This window comes from Meles meles, chromosome 1 (genome assembly GCF_922984935.1).
Source record: "Meles meles chromosome 1, mMelMel3.1 paternal haplotype, whole genome shotgun sequence".
Taxonomy (NCBI): Eukaryota; Metazoa; Chordata; class Mammalia; order Carnivora; family Mustelidae; genus Meles; species Meles meles.
Window position 1 is genome coordinate 123,228,007 of NC_060066.1, and position 25,578 is coordinate 123,253,584.

The 25,578-nt window shown below is 40.2% G+C and overlaps 1 protein-coding gene across 1 annotated transcript in view; it reads right to left on the reverse strand.

Moving 5' to 3' along the window:
• Positions 1-15,292, reverse strand: part of FAM102B (family with sequence similarity 102 member B) — a 95,429-nt gene extending 80,137 nt beyond the window's left edge. Inside the window, exon 1 of the mRNA XM_046005659.1 lies at positions 14,792-15,292. Within this exon, the coding sequence (XP_045861615.1) occupies positions 14,792-14,931 (140 nt within the window). The 5' untranslated portion in view covers positions 14,932-15,292. The remainder of the gene's footprint in view (positions 1-14,791) is intronic.
• Between the last annotated feature and the right edge of the window lie 10,286 nt (positions 15,293-25,578).

Sequence of the window (25,578 nt, forward strand, 5' to 3'; positions counted from 1 at the left end):
ACAGCTACATACAAAAGAATGAAATTGAACCACTTTCTTATATCATATACAAAAATAAATTCAAAATGGATTAGAAACCCAAAGGTGAGACCTGAAACCATAAAAATCCTAGAAGAGTGCACAGGCAGTAATTTCTCTGTCATCAGTTGTAGCAACATTTTTCTAGACTGTCTCCTCAGGCAAGGGAAACAAAAGGAAAAATAAACTATTGGGATTACGTCAAAATAAAAAGCTTTTTTTTTTTTTTAGATTCCATTTATTTACTTGGATTCCATTGATTTACAGTGATCACAAGTAGGCAGAGAGGCAGGCAGAGAGAGAGAGGAATGGAAGCAGACTCTCACTGAGCAGAGAGCCCAATGCGGGGCTCAATCCCAGGACCCTGGGATCATGACCTGAGCCGAAGGCAGAGGATTTAACCCCCTGAGCGACCTAGGCGCCCCAATAAAAAGCTTTTGCACAGCAAAGAAAATAGTCAACCAAACAAAGGACAATGTATTGAATGGAATAAGATATCTGCAAGTAATCTATCTGATAAGGGGTTAATATCCAAAATATATAAAGAACTTATACAACTCAATTACCGTTCCCCAATAATCCAATAAAAATAGGCAAAAGACATGAACAGACAATTCTCCGAAGAACATACAGATGGCCAACAGACACATGAAAAGATGCTAAACATCATTCATCATCAAGGAAGTGCAAATCAAAACCACAATAAGCTATCACTCACACCAGTCAAAATGGCTAAAATCAGAAACACAAAAAACAAGTATTGGAGAGGATGCAGAGAAAAAGGAACCCCTGTACATTGCTGGTAGGAATGCAAACTGGTACAGCCATTGTGAAAACAGAATAGAGGGTCCTCAAGAAATTAACAATAGAACTATCATATGATCCAGTTATCACACTACTGGGTATTTACCCAGAGAATATGAGAACAGTAATTGGAAGGGATATATGCACCCTTAGGTTTACTGCAGCATTAAATACAATAGCCATATTATGCAAGCAGCCCAAGTGTTCATCAATTGATGAGTGGATAAAGAAGATGTGGCATATGTGTGTGCTATAAAAAAGAAATTCTGTCATTTGCAACAACATGGATGGATCTAGGCAGTATAATGAGAAATAAATCAGTCAGAAAAACACAAATACTATATGATTTCACTCATGTGTGTAATTTAGTAAATAAAACAATGGACAAAGGAAAAAAGAGGCCCAAAAAACCAGTCTTAAATGTAGAGAATAAATTGGTGGTTACTGAGGGGAGATGGGTGGGAAAATTGGTGAAGTAGGTGGTGGAGATTAAGAGTACACTTACCATGATAAGCACTGAGTAATGTATAGAATTGTTGATGTACTATGTTCTATATCTGAAACTAATATAACACTATATGTTAATTACACTAGAATTTAAAAATAAATAAGTTAAAAAAAAAAGAATTCTGAGATGGGGGTGGTAGGGTCCAACATGGGAGCCTAGGTAGATCCTGAACTCACTTCCTCCCATAGACACACCAAATCTATAGCCACATATGGATCACTTCTCTTTGATAAAGATCTAAAAACTAGATGAAGTACTCTCCACAACAAAGGAAAAAAGGACCACATCAAGATGGGTAGGAGAGGCAGAGAAATAGTCTCACCCAAAAAACAAAACAAAACAAAAAAACCAAGCAAACCAAAAACCGACTCCACTTTCTTCTTGCTGGCCATAAAGATGATTTTGTCATCACAGAAGACCATGATGGTGTCAGTTAGTTCATAACCAAAGAGCCATGTCTGTAAGGCAGTTGATTTGGCATAAACAATTTCTTCATCAACACCCACTGATACAACAATGGCATCAACGTTGGCATATTCATCTTCTCCTTTCCGCCAATTGCTGCACAGTCTCTTCACTCGCCGGTAATAAGCGTCTTTGTCCAGAGTCACAGCCATAGCCACAGACGCCGCTCCTACTCGGGTTCCGAGAATCACGCGAGGTCCCGGATCCGCCAGCCGCTCTCGGCCCCGGAATCCCGCACTCTCCTAGTGACCCGGAAGTATCGACCTCAAAGATGCCATATAGATATAGAACAGGGAGGGATCTCACCAGACAGAAAGTTCTGGAGGAGTCAGGGGTGGGTGCTCCACAATGGGTCCCAGTCTCTGGAATCCGAACCATGAAGATGAACCCCCAGAATGTCTGGCTTGTAAAAACAATAGGTCTGATGTCAGGGCATCCCAAAGTGCTATAGGAAAGGGAGATTCCCCTCTTGGAGGGTTCACATACAGTCTCACTCACCCTGTGACCCAAAGAAAAAACAGTAGTTTGAAAAGAGGCAAGGTTTTGTGTGGGAGAGATTCATTCGCTGAACTGGGGGCATTGGCCAGAGGAGTAAGGGACAGTTTAGATGCTTCCCAGATGTAGAGGCACTGGCAGACACCACTGTTAACTCTCCACACTGCCTACTAGCACAGGTGAGTGACCTTGGATGTGGTATCCTCTCACTGCCTTGTTGGGATGGGTCAGGTGACCAGTCGTGGCACCTGCCAAAACCAGAGAGCATAAACAGTTGTGGAGTTCTCCTGCTCCCTAGCTAAAGTCTGCCAGCACTGGCTGTTGCAACCCATCCCCTTACTCCCTGGCTGGGGCTGGCAAGTATGAGTAGTTGGGACATCCTCCCATTCCCAAGCCTAAAGTCAGTGGATGTATAGAGACAAGGCACTCACTCTCTTGCTGCACTGTTGAATGCTACCAGTGCAAGAAGTTAAGGCATTTTCCCACTGTGTCCAACCCCCTACACCTTCCAGCTCCTTTACTAAAACCAATGGGCATGTACCATCCATATAGGGAACCTCAGTTGAGTGTCTGACCCTGGTAGCCAAGAGGACTGGTATTCTAGAGTTCCACAGGACTGTAACAGTCCAAAAGAAAGCTCTTGGTAGGCTACCATGCCCTGGGTGCTGCAAAGACAGCAGATTGAAACACAACCTAGTCTTCCTGTGAAAAAGGCCTATTTACTTAGCTGGGAGCTTCAGCCTGAGGGATAGGCTTCAGGTTTCCCATACATCTAGAGGCTAAGGAGGCATATCCAGGGAATATAAGCAGGGAAATACAATCCTTGCTATGGCTCAACAAGCCTTCCCAGATTTTTTTTTTAAGATTTTTATTTATTTATTTGACAGAGAGAGAGATCACAAGTAGGCACAGAGGCAGGTGGGGGGAGGGGGTGGGCAGACTCCATGCTGGGCAGACAGCCCGATGTGGGGCTCAATCCCAGGACCCTGTAACCATGACCTGAGCCAAAGGCAGAGGCTCACCCTCTGAGCCACCCAGGTGCCCCAACCTTCCCAGATTTTTGCAACTGTTGCCCAGGGGGTACCTCAAAATCTCCTGGTCTGGAGGCTAATAGAGATTATAACTGTGCCTCCACAGGATTTTAATATATTTGCAAACTTTAAAAGCTCCTGCCTGAGGGTCTGGCTTCCAAACTAGGTGCTAAATGAGATTCCTGTCCTTGGATCATAATAGGTCTTGACGCAGCCTCAACAACTGGGGCATATTAAGAACAAATAAGGTGGCTTAGACAATCACAAAGGTTTGAGAAACATCGAGGAGTTAGGGAAATGTTAAATGAGAAGGAAGATCACTTACACAAGGCCACTCCTTCAAGATAGAGAGGTAGCTGTTTTACCTAATACATAGAAACAAATACAGAGAGTCAAGTAAAATAAGGAAACAAAGAAACAAGTCCCAAATAGAAAAACAAGACAAAACCTCAGAAAAAAGGCCTTAATGATGCAGGGTAAGTAAGCTACCTGATTTTAAAAAATCTAAGTAATGGTCATAAAAATGTTCGTCGAACTCTGGAGAAGAATGGATGAACCCAATGAGAACATCAACAAAGACATAGAAAACGTTTTTTAAAAGTACCAAACAGAAGTCACAGAGCTAAGGAATACAATAGCTGAATTGAAAAATACACTATAGGGGCTCAACAATATACTGGATGAAGCAGAACTGTGGATCAGTGAGCTGTTAGTTCAAGAAATGGAACTCACCCAGACATAGCAGCAAACAGAAACATGAATTTTAAAAATGAAGATAATTTAAGGAATATCTAGGACATCAAATGAAATAATATTTGTGTTTTAGTGGTCCCACAATGGTTAGAAAGAGAGTAAGAGGCAGAACACTTACTTGAAGAACTATGGCTGAAAACTTCCCTAACATAAGGAAAGAAACAGACATCCAGGTCCAGGAGGCTCAGAGAGTTCCAAATACAATGAACCCAAAGAGAGCTACCAAGACACATTATGATTAAAATGTCAAAAGTTAAAGAGAGAATCTTAAAAGCTGCAAGAGAAAAATAAAATTGTTATGTATAAGGGAAACCCCATAAGGCTATCAGCAGAAGCTTTACAGGTCAGAAGGAAGTAGCATGAGATTACCAAAGCGCTGAAAGGAAAAAAACTTCCAACCAAGAATACTCTACCTGCCAAGGTTATCATTCAGATTTGAAGGAGAGAGAATGAGTTTTCCAGACAAGTGAAAGCAAAATTCATCACTACTAAACTTGCCTTATAAGATATATTAAAAGAGATTTCTTTAAACTGAAAAGAAATAGAACTAATTAATAATAAGAAACATATGAAAGTAAAAATCTCACTGGAAAAGGTAAATATGTAGCAAAGTTAGTGGATTAATAACTTATAAAGCTATTAAAAGGCTAAAAGACAAAGGTAATAAGATTAACTAAAACCACAAGAATTAGTTAAGGGATACATAAAATTAAAAGATGTAAAAAGTGACACCAAAAACATACAATGTGGTGGGGAGAATAAAAGCATAGGGTTTTGAACATGTTCAAATCTAAGCTGCTTCCAATTTAAAGTAGACTGCTATATATATAGGATAATATATGTGAGCCTCTTGGTACCCACAAAGCAAAAACTTATGGTAAATAGCAAAAGAAAATGAGAAAGGAATCTAAACACAATACTGAAGAAAGTCATCAAATCACAAGGGAAAAAAAAAGACAAGAGAGGAACTACAAACACCAGAAAACAATTAACAAAATGGCAGTAAGTATATACCTACCAATAATTACTTTAAATGTAAATGGACTAAATTCTCCAATCAAGAGACACAGAGTGAATGATTAGCTTAAGAAATAAGATACATCTGGGGCGCCTGGGTGGCTCAGTGGGTTAAAGAAATAAGATACATCTATATACTACCTACAAGACTTACTTCAGAAAGGCACGCAGAGGGGCGCCTGGGTGGCTCAGTGGGTTAAGCCTCTGCCTTCGGCTCGGGTCATGATCTCAGGGTCCTGGGATCGAGCCCCGCATCGGGCTCTCTGCTCAGTGGGGAGCCTGTTTCTCCCTCTCTCTCTGCCTGCCTCTCTGCCTACTTGTGACCTCTCTCTCTGTCAAATAAATAAATAAAATATTTAAAAAAAAAAAAAAAAAGGCACGCAGAGACTGAAAGTGAAGGGATGGAAAAAGATGTTCCAAAACAATGGAAACAAAAAGAATGCTGGTGTAGCTATATTCACATTGGATAAAATGAACTTTAAAACAGTCTATTTATAATAAAAATGATCAAGGGCACAAGACAGCAAGAAGATATAACATTTACAGATATAAAGGCACCCAACATAGAAGCACCATAATATCTAAAGCAAATATTAACAGATCTGAAGGGAGAAATTGATAGCAATATAATAATTTAGTAAGAATTTACTAATTCCTAATTATATCAGCACCTTTACTTATACCCCACTTATATGAATTGACAGATCACCCAGACAGAAAATCAATGAGGAAATATTAACCTTAAATGACACATTAGACCAGATGAACTTAAGAAATATATACAGAACATTCCATCCAAAATCATCTGAATATACACTCTTCTCAAGTACACATGAAACATTCTCCAGGATCAATCACATTCAGGCTACAGAACAAGTCTCAACAAATTCAAGACTGAAATATCATGCATCTTTTCTGACCACAATGGTATGAAACTAGAAATCACAAGAAAAAAACTGGAAAAACTGTAAGTACATGGAAATTAAACAACAGGTTACTAAACAACACTTGGGTCACTGAAGAAATCAAAGGAGAAGTAAGAAAATACCTAAAGACTCATGAAAACAGAAATACAGCATACCAAAATCTATGTGATACAGTAAAAGTTACACAGGGAAAGTTCACAGCAATACCTCAAGAAATAAGAGAAATCTCAAATAAGCAATTTAAGGGCGCCTGGGTGGCTCAGTGGGTTAAAGCCTCTGCCTTTGGCTCGGGTCATGATCCCAGGGTCCTGGGATCGAGCCCAGCATCGGGCTCTCTGCTGGGTGGGGAGCCTGCTTCCTCCTCTCTCTCTCTGCCTACTTGCAATCTCTGTCTGTCAAATAAATAAATAAAAATCTTAAAAAAAAAATAAGCAATTTAACTTTACACCTAAAGAAAGAAGAAAAAATGAAGTCCATAGTAGAAAGAAGGAAATAATAAAGATCAGAATGGAAATAAATGAAATAGAGATTAAGAAGATAAATAGTCAATGAAACTAAGATCTGGTTCTTTGAAAAGGTAAATAAAATTGACAAAACTTTAGCTAGACTCCCCCCAAGAGAAAAAGAAAGATGGCTGAAATAAATAAAATCAGAATTAATGGGGATGTCTGGGATTAAAAGGGAGGACACATGGGTGGCTCAGTTGGTTAAGCTTCCAACTCTTGATTTCAGCTTAGGTCATGATCTCAGGGTGAAGAGATCAAGCCCCTCATTGGGGTTTGCACTGGGCATGAAGTCTGCTTAAGATTCTCTCTTCCGGGGCGCCTGGGTGGCTCAGTGGTTTAAGCCGCTGTCTTCGGCTCAGGTCATGATCTCAGGGTCCTGGGATCGAGTCCCCGCATCGGGCTCTCTGCTCAGCAGGGAGCCTGCTTCCCTCTCACTCTCTCTGCCTGCCTCTCTGCCTACTTGTGATCTCTCTCTGTCAAATAAATAAATAAAATCTTTAAAAAAAAAAAAAAAATTCTCTCTTCCCCCCTCCTCTGCCCCTCCCCACTCTCCCTCTAAAAAAATTAAAAAAAAAAAATTAAAGGGAAGAAGTTACAACTTATGTCACCAAAACAGAAAGGACCATAATAGGATACTATGAACAATTATATGCCAACAAATTGTAAACACAGAAGAAATGGATAAACTTCTAGAAATTTACAATCTTCCAAGCCTGAATCATGAGGAAATAGAAACTGAACAGACTGATTACTAGTAAGGAAACTGAATCAATAATCAAAACCTCCCAATAAACAAGAGTCCAGGACCAGATGGCTTCATTGGTAAATTCCACCAAAAATTCAAAGATTAATACCTGTCTTTCTCAAACTCTTCAAAAACAAAACTGAAAAGGGAGAGCTTCTAAACTAATTTTATGAGCTCAGCATTACCCTGATATCAAACTGAGACCATGACATCATTAAAAAAAAAGAGAGAGAGAATTACAGGCCATTATCCCTGGTGAACACAGGTGTAAAAATGCTCACAAAATATTAGCAAACCGAATTCAACAACATATTAAAAAGATCATATACCAAGATCATATGGGGTTTATTTCAGGGACTCAAGGATGTTTCAACATCTGCAAATCAATCAACATAATACACCACATTAACAAAATGAAAGATCGAAAACATGTAATGAGCTCAATAGAAGCAGAAAAAGCATTTGATAAAATTCAGCATCCACTTAAGATAAAAACTCTCAACAAATTGGTATAAGGTGAATGTACCTCAACATAATAAAGTCCATAAATGACAAAACCACAGCTAATATCATACTCAACAGTGAAAAATCTAATTTTTTTAGGGTAGGAGGGGCAGCAGGAGAGGTAGAGAGAGAATCTCAAGCAGGCTCCATGCCTAATGCAAAGCCTGATGTGGTGCTCAATCTCCTGACCCTGAGATCATGACCTGGGCTGAAATCATGAGTCAAACAATCTACTGAGCTACACAGACACCCATCAGCAGTGAAAATCTAAAAGCTTTTCATCTAAGGAACAAGACAAGGATGCCCACTATCCTCATTTTTATTCAACACAGCATTGGAAGGCCTCACCACAGCAATTAGACAAAAAAAGAGAAATAAAAGGCAAACGATTTGAAAATGAAGGGAAACTGTCACTATTTACAGATGACATGATACTATAAATAGAAAACCTAAAGACTACCAAAAAACTGTTAGAACTAGTAAATGAATTCAGTAAAGCTGCAGGATGCAAAATTAATAATAAAAAAAAAAAAGAAATGCAACAGATTTTTATATAAGGTTTTTTGTTTGGTTTGGTTTTTTTTTTTGAGAGAGAGTGAGCGAAAGAGAGACTAAACACAAGCAGGGGGAGCAGAGAGGGAGAGGGAGAAGCAGACTGCCCACTGAGCAGGGAGCCCCATGTGGGGCTCCATCCCAGGACGACGGGATCATGACCTAAGCCAAAGGCAGACGCTTAACTGAGCCACATAGATGCCCCCAAATCTGCTGCATTTCTATACACCAATAATTAAGTAGCAGAAAGATAAATCAGGGGAAAAAATCACATTTATAATTGTATAAAAAGAATAAAATACCTAGGAATAAATTTAACCAAGAAGGTGAGAGACCTATACACTGAAAAATATAAGACACTGATAAAAGAAACTGACGATGACATTAAAAAAATGGAAAGAATTCTGGGCTCATTAATATTGTTTAACTGTCTCTACTACCCAAAGCAATCTACATATTCAGTGCAATCCTTATTAAACTTCCAAAGACCTCTGTCACAGAACTAAAACAAATAATTCTAAAATTTGTATGGAACCACAAAAGACCCAAAATAGCCAAAACAATAACATTGAAAAAGAAGAACAAAGCCAAAAGTATCATATCACCTGATTTCAAACTATCTTACAAAGCTATGGTAATCAAAACACTATGACACGGACATAAAAGCACATACATCAGTGAAACAGAATAGAGAGCCCAAAAATAAACCCTTGTATGTATGTTCAATTAAAATAGGACAAAGGAGGCAAGAAAACGGGATAAGAACATATGAAGTGGGAAAAGGACACTCTTCAACAAATGGTGTTCAGAAAACTGGACGTGCAAAATAATAAAACATAATGTGCATGAACTAAAATCTTGAAAACATGAAGACATATTCTGGCCAAAGAGAAGAAATCTCTTCAGCTTGTTTACAAAGTAAAAGATCTAATACACAGATGTGCTCATTAGCTTCCTGGACACTCCCTGAATTCACACGGTTTTTTGCCACAAGCTCATGTGAAACCTGGGAAAGTAGTTAGCTATGAGTACAAAACAAGATGAACAAAATAAGGCAAACTTGGGAATCCTAAAAATACAGGAAATTTTTCTTCCTTATTCTGTTACTAAAGCAGACCAGAAATGAAACCTGTTCTGACAGTCTTAACACACCTCAAGAGATTTAAATGCTTTTACAAAGGAAGGATGCACTTAAAAGATTTAAATAGTGTAATTTTCTATCTTTTTGAAAGGTTCAAAAATTATTAGGCAATAATTTGGTTTCAGTTTATTAGATTACTATAATCACATAATGTATTATCTGAATGTTTTATTAACTATGGTATATAAAACTTGACAATTTTAATAACATTTATGACAAATAAACACTTTCTAGTCTTTATATTTTTTCTAACCTGTTCACTAAACACACTTTTTTTTTTTTAAGATTTTATTTATTTATTTATTTGTCAGAGAGAGAGAAAGAGTGAACACAAGCAGGCAGAGCGCAGGCAGAGGCAGAGAGAGAAAGAGGCTCCCCGCTGAGCAAGGAGCCCGATGCGGGACTCAATCCCAGGACTCTGGGATCATGACCTGAGCCGAAGGCAGGGGCTTAACCAACTGAGCCATCCAGGTGTCCCACTAAACACACTTTTCCAGCAGAAACTGGATCCTTCTAAAATTAATTTTCACTGCTAATCTTTAAAAAGGCAAAACGGGTAAGGAAATTCTAGATGAAAAGTTCAGTAAGCAGGCTTACTTACAATAGACCAGAATCTACGAAATCCACAATAACTATGTCTCCAACTGCTAATCAGGCTCACTGTCACCTCAATGTACTGCGTCCAACATACAACCTACCTCCTTTATCCTCCTCACAATATACTATCAACAAACATGCCTCACATATACTGTGATACACCTCGACAAAAAAAAAAAAAAAAAAAGATTCTTCTTGACTCCCTTACTCTGGCATGGCATCAAGGCATTTGTCATAGCATTATTATTTTATCAGACACTTAGATGAAAAACCTCCAAATTCAGGTTCGTATTAGCTCCTGCCTGGGTTATTTGAACAGACTCCTAATTTGTCTCATTTCTAGTCTATCCACTCTTGAATCTGACAAAAATCAGTCAGCTATCCAGCTTAAATACCACTTTAATCATAAAACAACTTTGTGCAAGAATCTCAAAAGGACTTTTGTCCTATGAGCAGTGGAAAGCAAACTATAATCGTATTCAAAGTCCTTATCTTCTTCTGTTCAATGTGAACTCTCTCTGCAATCAGGCTGCTCTATCACCAGCTCCTATTGATGACCTGTTCAAGTTGACCTCTCAGCCTCACTTCCCTGTCAATGCAAATTCATCCTCCCAGCCTGCTCAGGGGAAAAGCTACTGTGGTTTTCCACAACCATTACAGCTGCAAATAAATTCTTTACCTGTAGAATTTCAACAACACTCACAAACTGACCCACTGATTAGGCACGAAATCATACTGTCTCCTACTGTCAAGTAATTATATATCTATGATCTAATTTCATTAAGTAGAGCTAATTCCCTTATGGGGCCTTTATAATTGTTATGCTTCTCAGAGCCCCTGCCACACAGCTTGAAACCTGGTAAATGTTCATTTACATGTGCTGAGCAATGAATGATCTGCCTCTTTAGTTTCTGTATAAAGTCAAATACACCTATAATTTACAATGTACCTCTAAGCCTTTTTTCTAAAAATTGAATTATTATTTTACGTACATTCACGTATCAGTGATCCCCAAGACCATCCCCAGGTTGAGGGATCCATTAGAAAGACTCATAGGACTCAACATATAGTCGTATTCGTGTCTAAGATTTTTTTTTTTTTAATAATCTCTACATGGGGCTCAAACTCAGAACCCTGAGATCAAGAGTTGCATGCTCCACCAACTTAGCCAGCCAGGAGCCCCATGGCTAAGATTTATTATAGTGAAATGATACAAAGCAGAATCAGTAAAGCCTACTAAAAGGTCCATGGACCAAAGTCATGGGAAACCAAGTAGAAGCTTCTAAGAGTCCTCTCCCAGTAGAGTCACCCGGAACTCAGTTTCTCCAGCATCGAATTACAGGAACACATATTGTCTCCCAAGAAAGCTTATCTGGGAGCTGGTCATACAGGCACTCTCCCCCTGGCACAGACCAAAATTCACATTGTTTGTAGTCTAGGCACAGTGAGACACTCAAAAAAGTTTTACATCAGTGTAGGGAACTGGTTCTCAGATGCCAGCAAAAACACTGTAAGCAGGTCTTTCTAAGAAAAGTAGTCTTGGGCTTGCTATGTTAACCCTTTTCTATGTAGTTAAATTTCATATTTTTAAGGGAGAAATGTTATAATGGTAAACATATTTGATTTATAAGAGGCTATAAAGTGTTTTTTGGGGGGGTTGGCAACAAGTTTTTTATCATAAAGATTTAAGATTTAATTAATTTATTTATTTTAGAGAGGGAAGAGCAAAGTGCGGGGACAAGAAGAATCTACAGTGAGCATGGAGACAAATCGGAGCTTGATCTCAGGACACTGAGATCATGACTTGAGCCGAAATCAAGAATGGGACACAACCGACTAAGCCACCTGGGTGCCCTTTATTTTATTTTTTTTAATTAAAATCTAGCATTTAATCAGAGATGCAATGCCTAGACTAGCATCCAAAAATTAAGTTATGCAATTTTAAAAATAATTCACATCCTAGGTGTTTCATTTTTTCTTGTAAAAATTAGGTATCTTTTTCAAACCAACACTCTTATAGTTGTCAGAATAAAGGAATTAAGTATCAATATCTTAAAGGAAGCAAACCCTCTTGGACAAGCTCTTTGTCTTCTCTTTAAATGTTGATTGGATGCAGGCACCTGGATGACTCAGTCGGTTAAGTGTCTGCTTTCGACTCAGGTCATGGTCCCAGGGTCATCGGATCAAGTCCCACATTGGGCTCCTTGCTTTGTGCTGAGACTGCCTCTCCCTCTGCCTGATACTTACCCTGCTTGTGTGTATTCTCGTGAACTCACTCTCTCTCTGACAAATAGATCTTTTAAAAAAAATGTTGACTGGGTGCCAGAGCACTGTGAGAGCTGTTTTGAGTACATCATCTTCCTAAAAATCCTCACAGCAACCCTATTATGCCAGTGATGGTTTCTATTTTATAGATGGAAATTGAGAGGCTGAGCAACCCACCCAAGTTTATCATGGAGTTGGGATTCAGTTTCAGATTTGCCTCATTCTAAATCCTTGCTCTTAGCTTTATTTACACCAATTACCTCTAACTAACAAGGCACAGACTCCTTATTATGAGTCATTTCCTTCCAAACTGTAGGGATTTTTGTTTGTTTGGCTATATAGAGCACTATTCTTAATCTTACTGATTTTTATTAAGGCCACATTTTTGTTGGAAGAGAAAGGGGTAAATTGAACCCAGAAAACTCTGTTTTTTCCAACTCTTGCAAATTAGAAATCAAATTACACCCCTTGCTTATTAAGACTATTAGGGATCTCCCCATTCAGCACAACACATAATTTTCTCCTTCATCTGGCATCAATCTGTTTGAAATCAGGCAGACCTGTATCAAGATTTTTGACATTTTACTTACCAGATCTGCAGGCCTTGGTTAAGTTGAGCCTTCTGAGTCTCAGTTTATTCATCCACAAAATGGGAATCCCTACCTTACAGGTTTGCTATGAGCATGAAATAAGATAATATACTTAAAGGACCCAACCTACACGTATTTGCTTAATAAATGGCTGTGTGCAATACTGGAATAACTTGATTTGTGAGTAGCAAGCCAAATCAATAATCTGAGGGAGAAAGGTAAGAGAGAGGTACCCTGACCACCAGGTGTCACCACTGACCCAAAAGAGCTGGTCTAACAGCCCGAAGTGGCCAGGTGGGACCCGGAAAGAAAAGGGTAAGACCCAGGGTAAGCAGTCATTTGCACCCACAGGACATTCAAGAATTGGTTTTGGCTTTTCCACACTTGAGGAGCTGGTACAGTATTTGCTGTACCATTTTAAGTTACACTGTTCTCTCACCAGTGTGTTAAAAATGACTGTAGTGCGGGGCGCCTGAGTGGCTCAGTGGGTTAAAACCTCTGCCTTTGGCTCAGGTCATGATCTCAGGGTCCTGGAATCAAGCCCCGCATCGGGCTCTCTGCTAACCAGGGAGCCTGCTTCTTCCTCTCTCTCTGCCTGCCTCTCTGACTACCTGTGATCTGTCTGTCAAAAAAATAAATAAAATCTTTAAAAAAAATGATTGTACTGCAATTAATTAGCTGGATAACCACAAAAGATTTGGCAGCACAGTTTAATCTTAAAAAGTATCCTTGGTAACTGTTTTTTCTTAATTCTGAGAGTCGATAACGCTTTATACATCCTTTGCTTTGGCCAACTAGCCATTTACATTTTCTGGCATCTATAGGCTTCAGCGTTGCCACTGCAGACAATTTCTGATCCCAATTCCACAACCCATCGACCTTATGGGTTTATACTAATAGGGATGACAGGTAAAAAGAAAGCAGAATATTTCTAGGATAAAAATAAAGTCTATGAGTCGTAAATCTAGGCAAAATAAGCATTAACTGTCCATCTCTTTCTTTGATCTCAGGAACTTTAAAATTCATTTTTTTAAAAATTCCATAAATCTCCTATTTTCTTAAGGAAAACTAACCTAAGGATAAATCTGTCAACCTGCCAAACAGACCTTAAGTGACTCAAGGAACACTATCACCCTTGGCTTCATTCTGTAACCTGCCAATGACTCTCCCGGAGAGTGCCCAGAGCCTCATTTCAAAATGAGGGCAGGTCTGGGCTCTCCTTCTGGTTCTAAGTCCTTCACACTGAGAGCCACTAGTGGCAACCTCAAGACTGGTAATTCAGAGAGTGTTAGCGCGTAACTGGAGACACAGCTCTCCTATGAGGCACAGACTGTTGTCTCATCTGCCAGGGAACACTTGACTCAAGTCAAGCCTGATTGGGCCTACTGTGGTTGCATCCTGGGCTTCAGAGTCCCCGAATACGCACCAAGAGAAAAGGAGTTACACTAAACACATGTTTCCGTCCAGGGCCAGGGCTCTTGAAACTCAAGCAGTTTGGGTTCTTTTTGGTTTTGTTTTAACAACAATTCGAGTTCCACTTTGCATTTCGCAAATATGAAGATGTCTTAAGAGAAACCAGAAGTATTCTCTCCCTTCTGGCCAATGGCTCCTATTCCCAGAGCACTGAGGAGGGAAGCGCAGATACCAGGAACCATCTGGAATCAGGAGACCAGGAGCCAAGCCCAGCTGAGATGGGCCATTTGCGAAGCACTTTGGGCAGATCAATGAACTCCTGATTTCAGACTGGCCTCTAGAGAAAGAGAGGCTCTAGAGAAAGAGAAGAGAGCAAATGGGCCAAGGAACGACAAGCTGCCCATCGAAGAAACCCCTGCGGGGCGGGCGCAGCGATTCGCGGGGCGCGGAGGGCGCGTTACCTGGGGGACTCTGCGGTGAAGCTGCCGCCGTCCAGCAGCCGCATCTTGCAGAAGAGGACCCCATTGACGAAGGGCACCGAGGAGAGCTCTTCCAGCTCGAAGTCCACCTTAAACTTAAACTTCTTTTTCTTCATCATCATGAGAGCCAGACGCCGGCGAGCGGGATGCGGGGGCGGCCCCAAGGGGCGCGCGGGCCGGCGCCGCCGCCTCAGCTCGCCGAAGCCCCGAGCCCGCGCATCCCCACGGCCCGGGCCGCGAGCTGCGCGCGGGAGCGCGGCCGGAGGGCGCCGCGGGCCGGCCGGAGCTGGGGCAGGGGCCGCCGCCGCCGCCGCCTCTCGCGGCAGCCCTGGCCGGAGCGCGGCGGCGCGGACCCTGCCCGCCCGCGGGGAGCGGTCGTGCTGCAGCTCGCCTGGGCTGTGGGTGCCCTTTCGTTGTGCAGCTGGCCACCACCGCCGCCGCCGCCACCGCCACCGCCCGTCTGAGAGCCGGGAAAGGCGAAGACTGGAAGACCGCCGCTGCAGCCGCCGCCTCAGAGCCACGGGGCCCAAGGCGCCCCTAGAGGCGGCGCCCAGCAGCGCACCGCGGGGCGGAAGCGAGAGGGCGGGCGAGGAAATTCGGGGCGGCCGGGCGCTTCGCCGGGAAACTGACCCACAAGGGCAGTTAGAGCGTCACGCCTCTCTGGGGTTAAAAAAAGACAAACCCAACCAAAAAGGAGCTTCCTTCTACAGCTTCCTCTCGGCCTGCTTTCAGTTTTTGCTCCGCCTCCTGTTTCCCTTCCCCCTCGAGATTTTTTTTTCTCTTGGGTTTGAGAGTCACGGGTTAATAGGGTTAATCAGAATCTCCACGACGTTGTTTTCGTCAAATTGAAATCTTAAAACTAAAATATGGTTTAGATACTCTAAATTTACAAGGCTTCTAATATAAAATGAGGACGAGGTAAGAAAAAGGAAAGGGATTAAAATGTGTTGAGGGTCTGCCAGGCGGCCAGGCACTGCACTGCTTTAGGCGTTTTCTCTTATTTATACTTGAATTCCTGTCCCCCAGGATAAAAGAGTACAGGAGGGGTTAAAACGATACCTTACCTTTCAAAATACGGCTGTCAATAACGGAGAACTGAAAAGCCTGAAAATAAAGTCTCCCTAAAATGCAGAGAAATTACCTTCCTTCCATAGGCTTGTGCATGTTGTTACAATATATGTTGCCCACTTGGTTACATAAAGTTAGTTTTTTCAGACTGAGTTATTGCCCTTTTAACTCAAGATTGCCACTAATCTCTGAAAGCATGTAACTGCAGAGATTCTCCTTCCCAGTTCACTCATTTATTAATCCCTTCATTCATAAAAAATACTTTTTAATCCCCTAGAATGTCAGTCACTGGCTACACCAGTGATCAAAAAAACAAAGACTAAAACCTGCCTTCAAAAATTTTACCATCTAGTGAGAGACATATGTAAATCATTCATTAAAAACTAAATCTCACATCAGGTTGTGTTTGTTCAGAATAAATAAGCAATTTGTCTAGAACTTAGAAGAGGAAGCAATTAGGCAAAGTTAACCTGCGTTCTGAATTTCAAAGAATGTGTAGGATTTGCCTGCGGTGTTCCAGATGGAAGAAAAAGAAGACCCAGAGGCAGATTTAGGTGTTGGGCCTGGGGATTTGGTGGTGGATAACACTGGCTGCTCAGGAGGAGAGGAGACAAAAGGCAGTTGGAAGAGTTAAGGGGACTTTGGGGTTTGTACCGTGGACATATAGATGCATGTTAATTCCATTGGCTGAGTTTTGGAAGCAGGAGGAGGTCAGGTTGGAAATGGAAACATTATTTGAACTGCCTATGAGATACCCAGGGAGAGAAGAGCAGCCTCAGCTCAGTTTAAAGGTTAAGATTGAAAACATGAGGAAATTAGAGTATTCCCTGATGGCTGAAGCCCGAAAGGTGAATAAAATACTCTGAAGAATATTTAATGGGTAGATGGAAGAAGAGGAGTCTGAGGGGCCTGAGAACAATCAGAGAAGGAGGAGATCAAGAAAGAGAGATGGAAAAAATAAGAAGAAGAAAGAAGGAGGGGAGATGGGGAGGAGGAAGAGCGATTACCTGAAAACCAAGAGTTTTAATCATTTAACAAATATTCATAGTTATTAAGACCTACTATGTGCCAGGTACTGTACTACTATGCTTGGGGCTAGAGATAGAAATGAACAAGACATATGGGGACTTACAAATGAAGGGAGGATAGCATAGATATGCAAACAAATCAATGAGAGAGAGAGAGAGACAGATCCATGATCCCCAGACAACAGAAGGAGTTTTCAGAAGTGCTGCAGAGCATTCCTAGAGGATTTGGACTGAAAAGAATCTATTAAATTGAAGAGTGAGGAGGTCCTTGGTACTATTGGCAAGAGCGGTCCCTATAAAAATGGTGGCAAAGTGGGGCGCCTGGGTGGCTCAGTGGGTTAAGCCGCTGCCTTCGGCTCAGGTCATGATCTCAGGGTCCTGGGATCGAGTCCCGCATCAGGCTCTCTGCTCAGCAGGGGCCTGCTTCCCTCTCTCTCTCTGCCTGCCTCTCTATCTACTTGTGATCTCTCTCTGTCAAATAAATAAATAAAAAATATTTTTAAAAAATGGTGGCAAAGTAAGATTAAAATGGTCTGGGAAGTAAATGGAAGGTAGTAATGAAGAGTGGGTCACTAAGAACTATTTTTTATGATTTTTATCAGTGAATGAAAAGAGACAGGACAGTGGCTAGAGGAGGAGGGTTCAAGCTTTTTCAATAACATTTAGGTACTATCTAAGATTTATTGAGAGCCTGTTATGTACCAAGCACCTTAGTAGGTCCTAGATATCTGAGCTGGGGTCCCTGTTCAATATCTTACAGTCTAATGGAGGACACAAATATGCAGGCAGTGGCAGTGCAATATAACACTACGTACTATCTGTATATGATGGTGAATAGAGGCTGCCTTGGGAGCACATAATACCTCTAACTAGGATAAGTAGGTTTATGGAAAATAAAAAATGTTATGGACATTTGCACTGATGTCTGAATAATGAGAGTGAGGGTGTAGGGCGCAGTTTCCAGGAAGAAAGTTCTGCATGTGCAAAGACTCAAAGGAAGAGAGACCACGTTGCAGGAGGAACTGAAAGTTGTTCAGTTTGGCTGCAACTTACAGTGGGGTGTTGTGACAGGGATATATTAGGCAACCATTGACGTTTTAACACAGAGGAATGTGAAGGGGCCTGATTTGCATTTTATAAAGAGCTCCAGCTGGAGGAAGGGAGTCTAGTACTCTCTTTTTGATCCATGGTTTGATTATGAAACAATTTGTATGAATTAAAGCCCAAGCAAAAAACAGACATCACACTCAAAGTGTTTAAATGAGGAAAGTTCAATGAAAGGACTCTACTGAGGACCGGGTGAGGGACCACACAGTCTGTTGGGAGCTGAAAGGAGGGAGGATAAATATCCTGACCTCTCTCACTTTTTGCCTTCTGATCTCCTGCTGGTACCTCCCATGATCCAAAGCCAGAGGGCAAAGGAACCTGGGAGATGCAGCCCATACAGAATGACTTCACCCAGTACCTGGCATTAGTGGGTATTCAATAAATGCTGCTTGAAGTGTTCTGAATTTATGGACCAATACTAAGTGTTTTACCTCTGAGGTAAAACAATAAAGGTGGTAGACATGAGCTAAGACTACTTGTGTCAGAGATTTGGTAGTTTTGTGGTCTCTTCTGCTATGAGAAGCAAGTATTAAAGGTCTTCAACTAAAAGGAGTAGGCAAAAGAAAAAGTAACCATACCAAACAATTAGAGAATAATTTTGTAAGTTAAAGTTAGGTTAAGTTACAAATAAAACTCAAACGACAGTGGCTTAAATATGTCAGAAGCTCATTTCTCTCTTAATCAAAATCAGGAGGTAAATAGTCCAAAGCTAGTAGGAGAGCTCCATGGTTCTCAGGGATCTCAGCTCTGTTTTTCCATCGTCCTTAACATGTGCTTTTTACCCTGCGGTCTAAGATGGCTGCTTGACTTCCAGCACAATTTCTCATTTACAGCCAGCAAGAAGCTGGAAGGAAGAGAGATATATTCCCTCCCTTCAAAAACACTCCTGAAAGATGCAAACTCTACTTTTACTTAAATTCTATGGGCCCGTGGAATGTGAGTAGAATAATGGCACCAATTCCAGGCCTAGCTCACAGAAACCTCCCACCCATGATCCTCCTTCTCTTCTGGTCTCTGCTGGTTGAAATTTGGTGTCAAGGGGAACTTCTGAAGTTACTTGTTGAAGATGACAGAGCCTTTAGAAGCCTGGGTCCCTAGGTGACTGTGGGCAAGAAACAAATTTTACTGTGACTTTTTGAGGTATATTTGCCTTAATAGCTAGCTTTGCCTTAATACAGAAATTGTTACAGAATAGGGTGTTGTCATGCAAATCTAAAATTAGGCAAGCAGTAGACAGCAAGAAAACTATTATTAGGAGCTGGAAAATGGAAACCCATGGCAAGACATTTGGTAAAAAAGTTTCGTGCAGTATTTTAGAAGGCAAATAAGGTGACTACAAAGCCCATAGCTCAAGAAGAGGTTGGAAAGTGAAACATTAGTAGGTTAAATTTACTGGCTACATTTAGCAAGATACTAGAAAGATGAGATGAGCTCATGCAATAATAAGCAGATATGCAAGCATAAATGAAAAGGAATACAGAACGTACAAAAATTTGGAGCCTCAAGGGATTGGAAAAACTGATCACTATATACTTCAAAGAATAGGAAAGGATTGAAAGAGCTTTTGAGCAACAAGGCCTCATTAAAATTCAGCCATGCAGCAGGGGTTAGATTTAGGGTGTGGCCTTCACATTTAAATCTGCTAGCCCTCTGAGAGAGGTAGAAGCATAGAGTGAAAAAGCAAAGAAATAAACTAGGGTTGAGAATTATCTCTAGGAAAGAACTTTAGTGTTATGGGCCTAGGAAACTGATCAGATGCAAATAGATCAGAAGGCTTTCAGATTTTGAGGGACTGTACGGCTAAAGAAACAATTTGCCTGTATTAAAAGCTGTAATATTTGCAAGGAATTCATCATGTTTCCCCACACCTACTTCACATACCGGCTTAGAGGAAAAGCTTTCAGAGGGTAGAGCCAGTGACCACAGAGAACAGTATTGCAGAATGTAGAAGCAAGGTTTAGCTTGGGACCCTCCCCCATTGCCAGTTCAGGGCCCTCAGGATGCCTTCAGACAGAATTGCATCTTTGCAGTGGGCCATATGTTTCCCTTTCTCCTCCTTCCCACCTGCAAGTATTTGCTGCAATACATTAGTTCCATAATTATATATTGGGTGTGGTGGGAAGATCTCTTATGAGGTTATAGGTCACAGTGAGTTTCTCACCCTTGGCACTACCGACACATTGAACCAGACAATTCTTTGTTGTGGGAGACTGTCCTGTGCATTGTACAATGTTTGGCAGCATCCCTGGCCTCTACCCCCTAGGTACCCTCTCCTTCCCAGTTGTGACAATAAAAAATATCTCTAGACCTTGCCTAATATTCCCTAGGGGACAAAGCCACCCCTGTTTGAGAATCACCAGATCACAAGATAATACAGAGTTGTATCCAGAACTGATGGAAAAAGAAGTATGTGTAGTTACCTGGAGATCCTCTACTTTCAACTTGATGAAGTGACTGAGTGAGATATTAGGTTATTTCCCTTGCAGAGGGAGCAAGCATACCATTTCAGAAGAAGGATGAAATGTATATATGTATATGTCAGACTCATTACTCTGAGATCTAGAGTCTCATGCACTTCTAGGGTGTCTGGATCGCTTGGTCGGTTAAGTATCCAACTCTAGATTTTGGCTCAGGTCCTGATCCAAGGCTCAGCATGGAGTCTTCTTGTTCTTCACCTTCTGCTCTTCCCACCTCTCTCTCTCTCTCTCAAATTACAAAAAAACAAAAACCAAAAAAAAAAAAACCTCTCATGCCCTTTTGACTGTGCCAGCCAGGCACCCCAGGTGAAATAGATATTTGATGACCTAATGGATGGACTATAGCATAGAGTGCTAGGTCATCACCAAACATGTTTTCTCTTTTTCCTGAGTACGCAGATTTATATTTTCCAGTCTCTTTGGCATGATTGAGTTCCAGCCAATTGAATGTGTGGAACTTCCAGGCCTGGTCCATAAAAACTTCATGCATGTGATCCTTCCATTCTTTCCTCATTGAATGTCTGGATGTTGGTGTCAATTTGGCCTTACAAGCCAGGTGCTAAAGACAAGAAAGGCTTCACCAGCCTGGGTCTGTCAGCAGCTTATAACAGAGTCCCTCACTCATTCTCCTAAACCCCTGACCAGAATATTGGTCTGCGTGGTGACTGAGAAATTAGCACTAATTTTGTGGGTGTGATTTTTTAAAATTACTTTTAAAGATTATGGTAAAATAAATATAGAACTTAACCATTTAACCATTAACCATTGATAAGTGTGCACAAAGTGTACAAAGTATATTCACATCGTTGTGCAACCATCACCATCATCCATCTATAGGACTTTTTTGTCATCCTAACTGATACTTTTTATGTATTAAATCATAATCCCCTATCCCCCAGCCCCTAGACACCACCATTCTATTTTCCATCTCTGTGAATATGACTACTCTTGGAACCTTATATGAATGGAATCATGTAATACCTGTCATTCTGTGAGTGGCTTATTTTGCTTAAACATTTAATTTTTATTTTTTTTATTATTTTTTTTAAAGATTTTATTTATTTATTTGACAGACAGAGAGAGAGATCACAAGTAGGCAGAGAGGCACACAGAGAGAGAGAGAGGGAAGCAGACTCCCCACCGAGCAGAGAGCCCGACATGGGACTCGATCCCAGGACCCCGAAATCATGACCCGAGCTGAAGGCAGTGGCCCAACCCACTGAGCCACCCAGGTGCCCCAAACATTTAATTTTTAAAGCTAGTGAAATTTGGGATGTATTTATTGTGCTAGCTAGAATTATATAACTCTGTGGCTAGAACAGAGTAGATCCTCAAATAAATGTTTGCTAAATAAATGAACAGTCAACTATTGTCACTAACTTGAAACATATGTTTAAGACATTATGTTATATTTAATTGGTAAATTCATGTTGTTTTATAGGATTTCTAATTTTATGTTTAACATAGATTTAGGAAACCTTGTAATTATAATAACAATTATTATAATTACAAGTTAATTAAATTAATTAAGTTAATTAAATTAACAAAGTTAATTAAATTAACTTTGGAAGTCCATAACATTTTTTCCCTATACATTGTTCATTTGAGGGAAATACGGTTATATTGCATTGTTTAGAAAAAGTACATATTTTTAAAATGTTAAATCAAATACTTGCCTTAATTTTCCATTGCCCAAAACCAAACTAAGGTTATTAAGGAATGATTATAGGAGAATGATATAAGAGTTTGAATAACATTCCTAGCCAAGCAAAAGCTTTTTAATTTCACATCAAAGGAAGTATGGTATTAAAAACATACCCTCTTCTTCGGTCCTGCAGTTAAATAGGGACATTACTGATACCTAAGTACTGATCTGTAGTTGTCTTAAATACTGGTTTGCCTAATGGAAGAAAAAAGGTTTTCAAAGAAAGAAGTAGATAGATTACTTTCTGAGGTGCCTCCATTAACTCTAAAACTTGATTTCTTTCATCACTTTCTTTCTACCTTTTTTCAAATTTCTGTAGAAAGATGGAAGATTGCCTTTGTGGCTCTTAAAAACACACACTGAATTGTACACTTTCTATCTGAAACCACAACATTTAGTCAACAACTTCTTTCCAGTTGGGGCATAACTACAGAGGACTAAGTTGGGTTCTTTTGTTGAGCAAGTGTTACGTTCTAAATGCCCTAGACTGATAGCATTTGGGGGATCCCTTAAACCCTGATTTGGTCCTTTCTTCCCTTGTTTCCTTCAAAATCTAATATTAAGGTAACTATGACAAAGATTACTTCTTCATCTCTTTATAATTATCCTTATCGGCCAGAACTAGATTTCTCTTTCCAGACAACAGTAAATAATAATTTCAAAAGTAAATATATTATGGAAGTTGTAGAAAATAAGACTCTTTCTCTAAGAGCATTTTAGAAATTACTGATGCTCTCAAAAAAAAAAAAAAAAACCTGAGAAAATCTAAGAATTCACACCAAACCAAACTTGAATCCCAAATCTGAACAAACCATATTAATTTGTTGATTTTGATCCAAAATTTTTTCAATTTAGTAAACCAAAAGAAATGCTTTAAAGAAACCAAACTAAAAATGCAACCATCATATCAGAACCTATTCTATGCATTTTCTAAGTAAATTGGCAGAAGGCCAGGATACTATAATATTTTGTTTAGCTAGTCATCTAGAAAACATTTTCTTTTTTTTTTTTTAAAGATTTTATTTATTTATTTGATAGAGATCACAAGTAGATAGAGAGGCAGGCAGAGAGAGAGCGAGAGGGAAGCAGGCTCCCTGCCGAGCAGAGAGCCTGATACGGGACTCGATCCCAGGACCCTGAGATCATGACCTGAGCCGAAGGCAGCGGCTTAACCCACTGAGCCACCCAGGTGCCCCGAAAACATTTTCTATTTAAAAGATTTTATTTATTTATTTGAGAGAGAGAGAGAGAGAGACAACACAAGCAGGGTAAGGGTCAGAGGGAGAAGCAGACTCGCCACTGAGCAGGGAGCCTGATGTGGGACTCCATCTTGGGACTCCAAGATCATGACCTGAGCCAAAGGCAGATGCTTAAGGACTGAGCCACCCAGGTGTCCCTGGAAAACGTTTTTTAAATTAGCATTATTCTGTACTTTTACAGCAGAGGTACAGAGCTTCTAAGCACTTTTTTTTAATCTGTTATATTTTTCCTGTTTATAAAACATGTAAGTTGATAAATTGCAATAGAAAAATAAAATATCTTCTATGACAATCATAAGACAAAGACCATCATGCCTTCCATAATATCACCAGCTCTAAGTTAGGGCTAACATTCAATTTTGAGCTCAGAAATGAATCAGTTACAATATAACAACAATGGACATTGATTAAGAAGTTCCAGGTTTTACACAGACCTGTACCCCTAGGGCTAATATATTATATGCTTATAAAAAAATTAAAAAATTAAGGGCGCCTGGGTGGCTTTGCGGGTTAGGGCCTCTGCCTCTGGCTCGGGTCGTTATCCCGGGGTCCTGGGATCGAGCCCCATATGGGGCTCTCTGCTCAGCAGGGAGCCTGCTTCCCCACCCCACCCCACCCCCACTCTCTCTCTGCCTGCCTCTCTGCCTACTTGTGATCTCTGTCTGTCAAATAAATAAATAAAATCTTTAAAAATAAATTTAAAAATTTAAAAAATTTAAAAAAAAGAAGTTCCAGGTTTTAAAGATTTTTTATTTATTTATTTGACAGAGAGAGAGGTCACAAGTAGGCAGAGAGGCAGGCAGAGAGAGAGGGGGAAGCAGGCTCCCTGCTGAGCAGAGAGCCCAATGCAGGGCTCCATCCCAGGACCCTGAGATCATGACCTGAGCCAAAGGCAGCGGCTTAATCCACTGAGCCACCCAGGTGCCCCATAGAAGTTCCAGGTTTTAATTCCAGTTCTGCTTTTGCTGATTTGATTCTGAATAGTGACACCTTCCCTGATCTCATTTTGTTCTGAAAAATGAGGGAAATAGTCTAGACCAGCACTGTCCAATAGAACTTTCTATGTGGAAATAGTCTCTGCTCTGTTCAGTATGGTAGTCACTAGCCACATGTGGCTATCGAACACTTCAGATGTGGCTTGTATGATTAAATAATTGAATTTTAAATTGCATTTCATTCTAATTAATTTAAATAGCCACACGTGGCTAATGGCTACCACACTGGACAGCAGAATTCTAGTCTTATTCTCACTCACAAAACATTTGAGTACCTACAACATGCCAAGCATCAGGCTCCATGGGAGTCATCACAAAGTCTTTGCATTCAAAGAGTTAACATAGAGAAAATCTAAATGAATACTTGCTAATATATGTGCCTCAATAAACTTAGGCAAAAAGCACAGAAGAGAAAGTAATTACCAGAAGGTAAATCAACTCTAAGATCCACTCTAGTTCTAAAAATTATGTGAATTAAACTCAACAAATATTTACTGAGCACCTATTTTCTATCCAGCTCATTCTTGGCTTGATTTCTAAGTACAGCATTATCATTCAGAGATAGTAGCTAATGAATACTATCAGCACTCTTATTTTGTAGATTCATGCATTCACTATTTAAGAGTGTTTCTTTTGTACAAGCACTTTGCTAGATGTGTATGAGAAAAATGAACTTGACGACATTTCAAAAGTGATCTCAAATCACCTCTCAGGTCATATTTTTAGTTGCTGGTGTTTCAGATGTTACTTCAACTACTTGGAGATAAATCAGCAGCATTCGTTAGTATTCCTAATAAAAAAGGTGGAAATGAAAGACATAAGCATGTTTGACCGTTAAAAATTATTCATAAGTTTTGCAATAGAATATATCAGAATAAATACTCTGAGGAGATATTCCTTTGAAGATATTATTTTATGGGGAGCAGACACATGAAAAAACCCTCAACATCATTCATCATCAGGGAAATACAAATCAAAATCACAATGAGGTACCACCTTATACCCATCAGAATGGTTAAAATTAACAACACAGGAAACAATAGATGTTGGTGAGGATGTGGAGAAAGGAGAACCCTCTTATACTATTGGTGGGAATGCAAACTGGTACAACCACTCCAGAAAACATTATG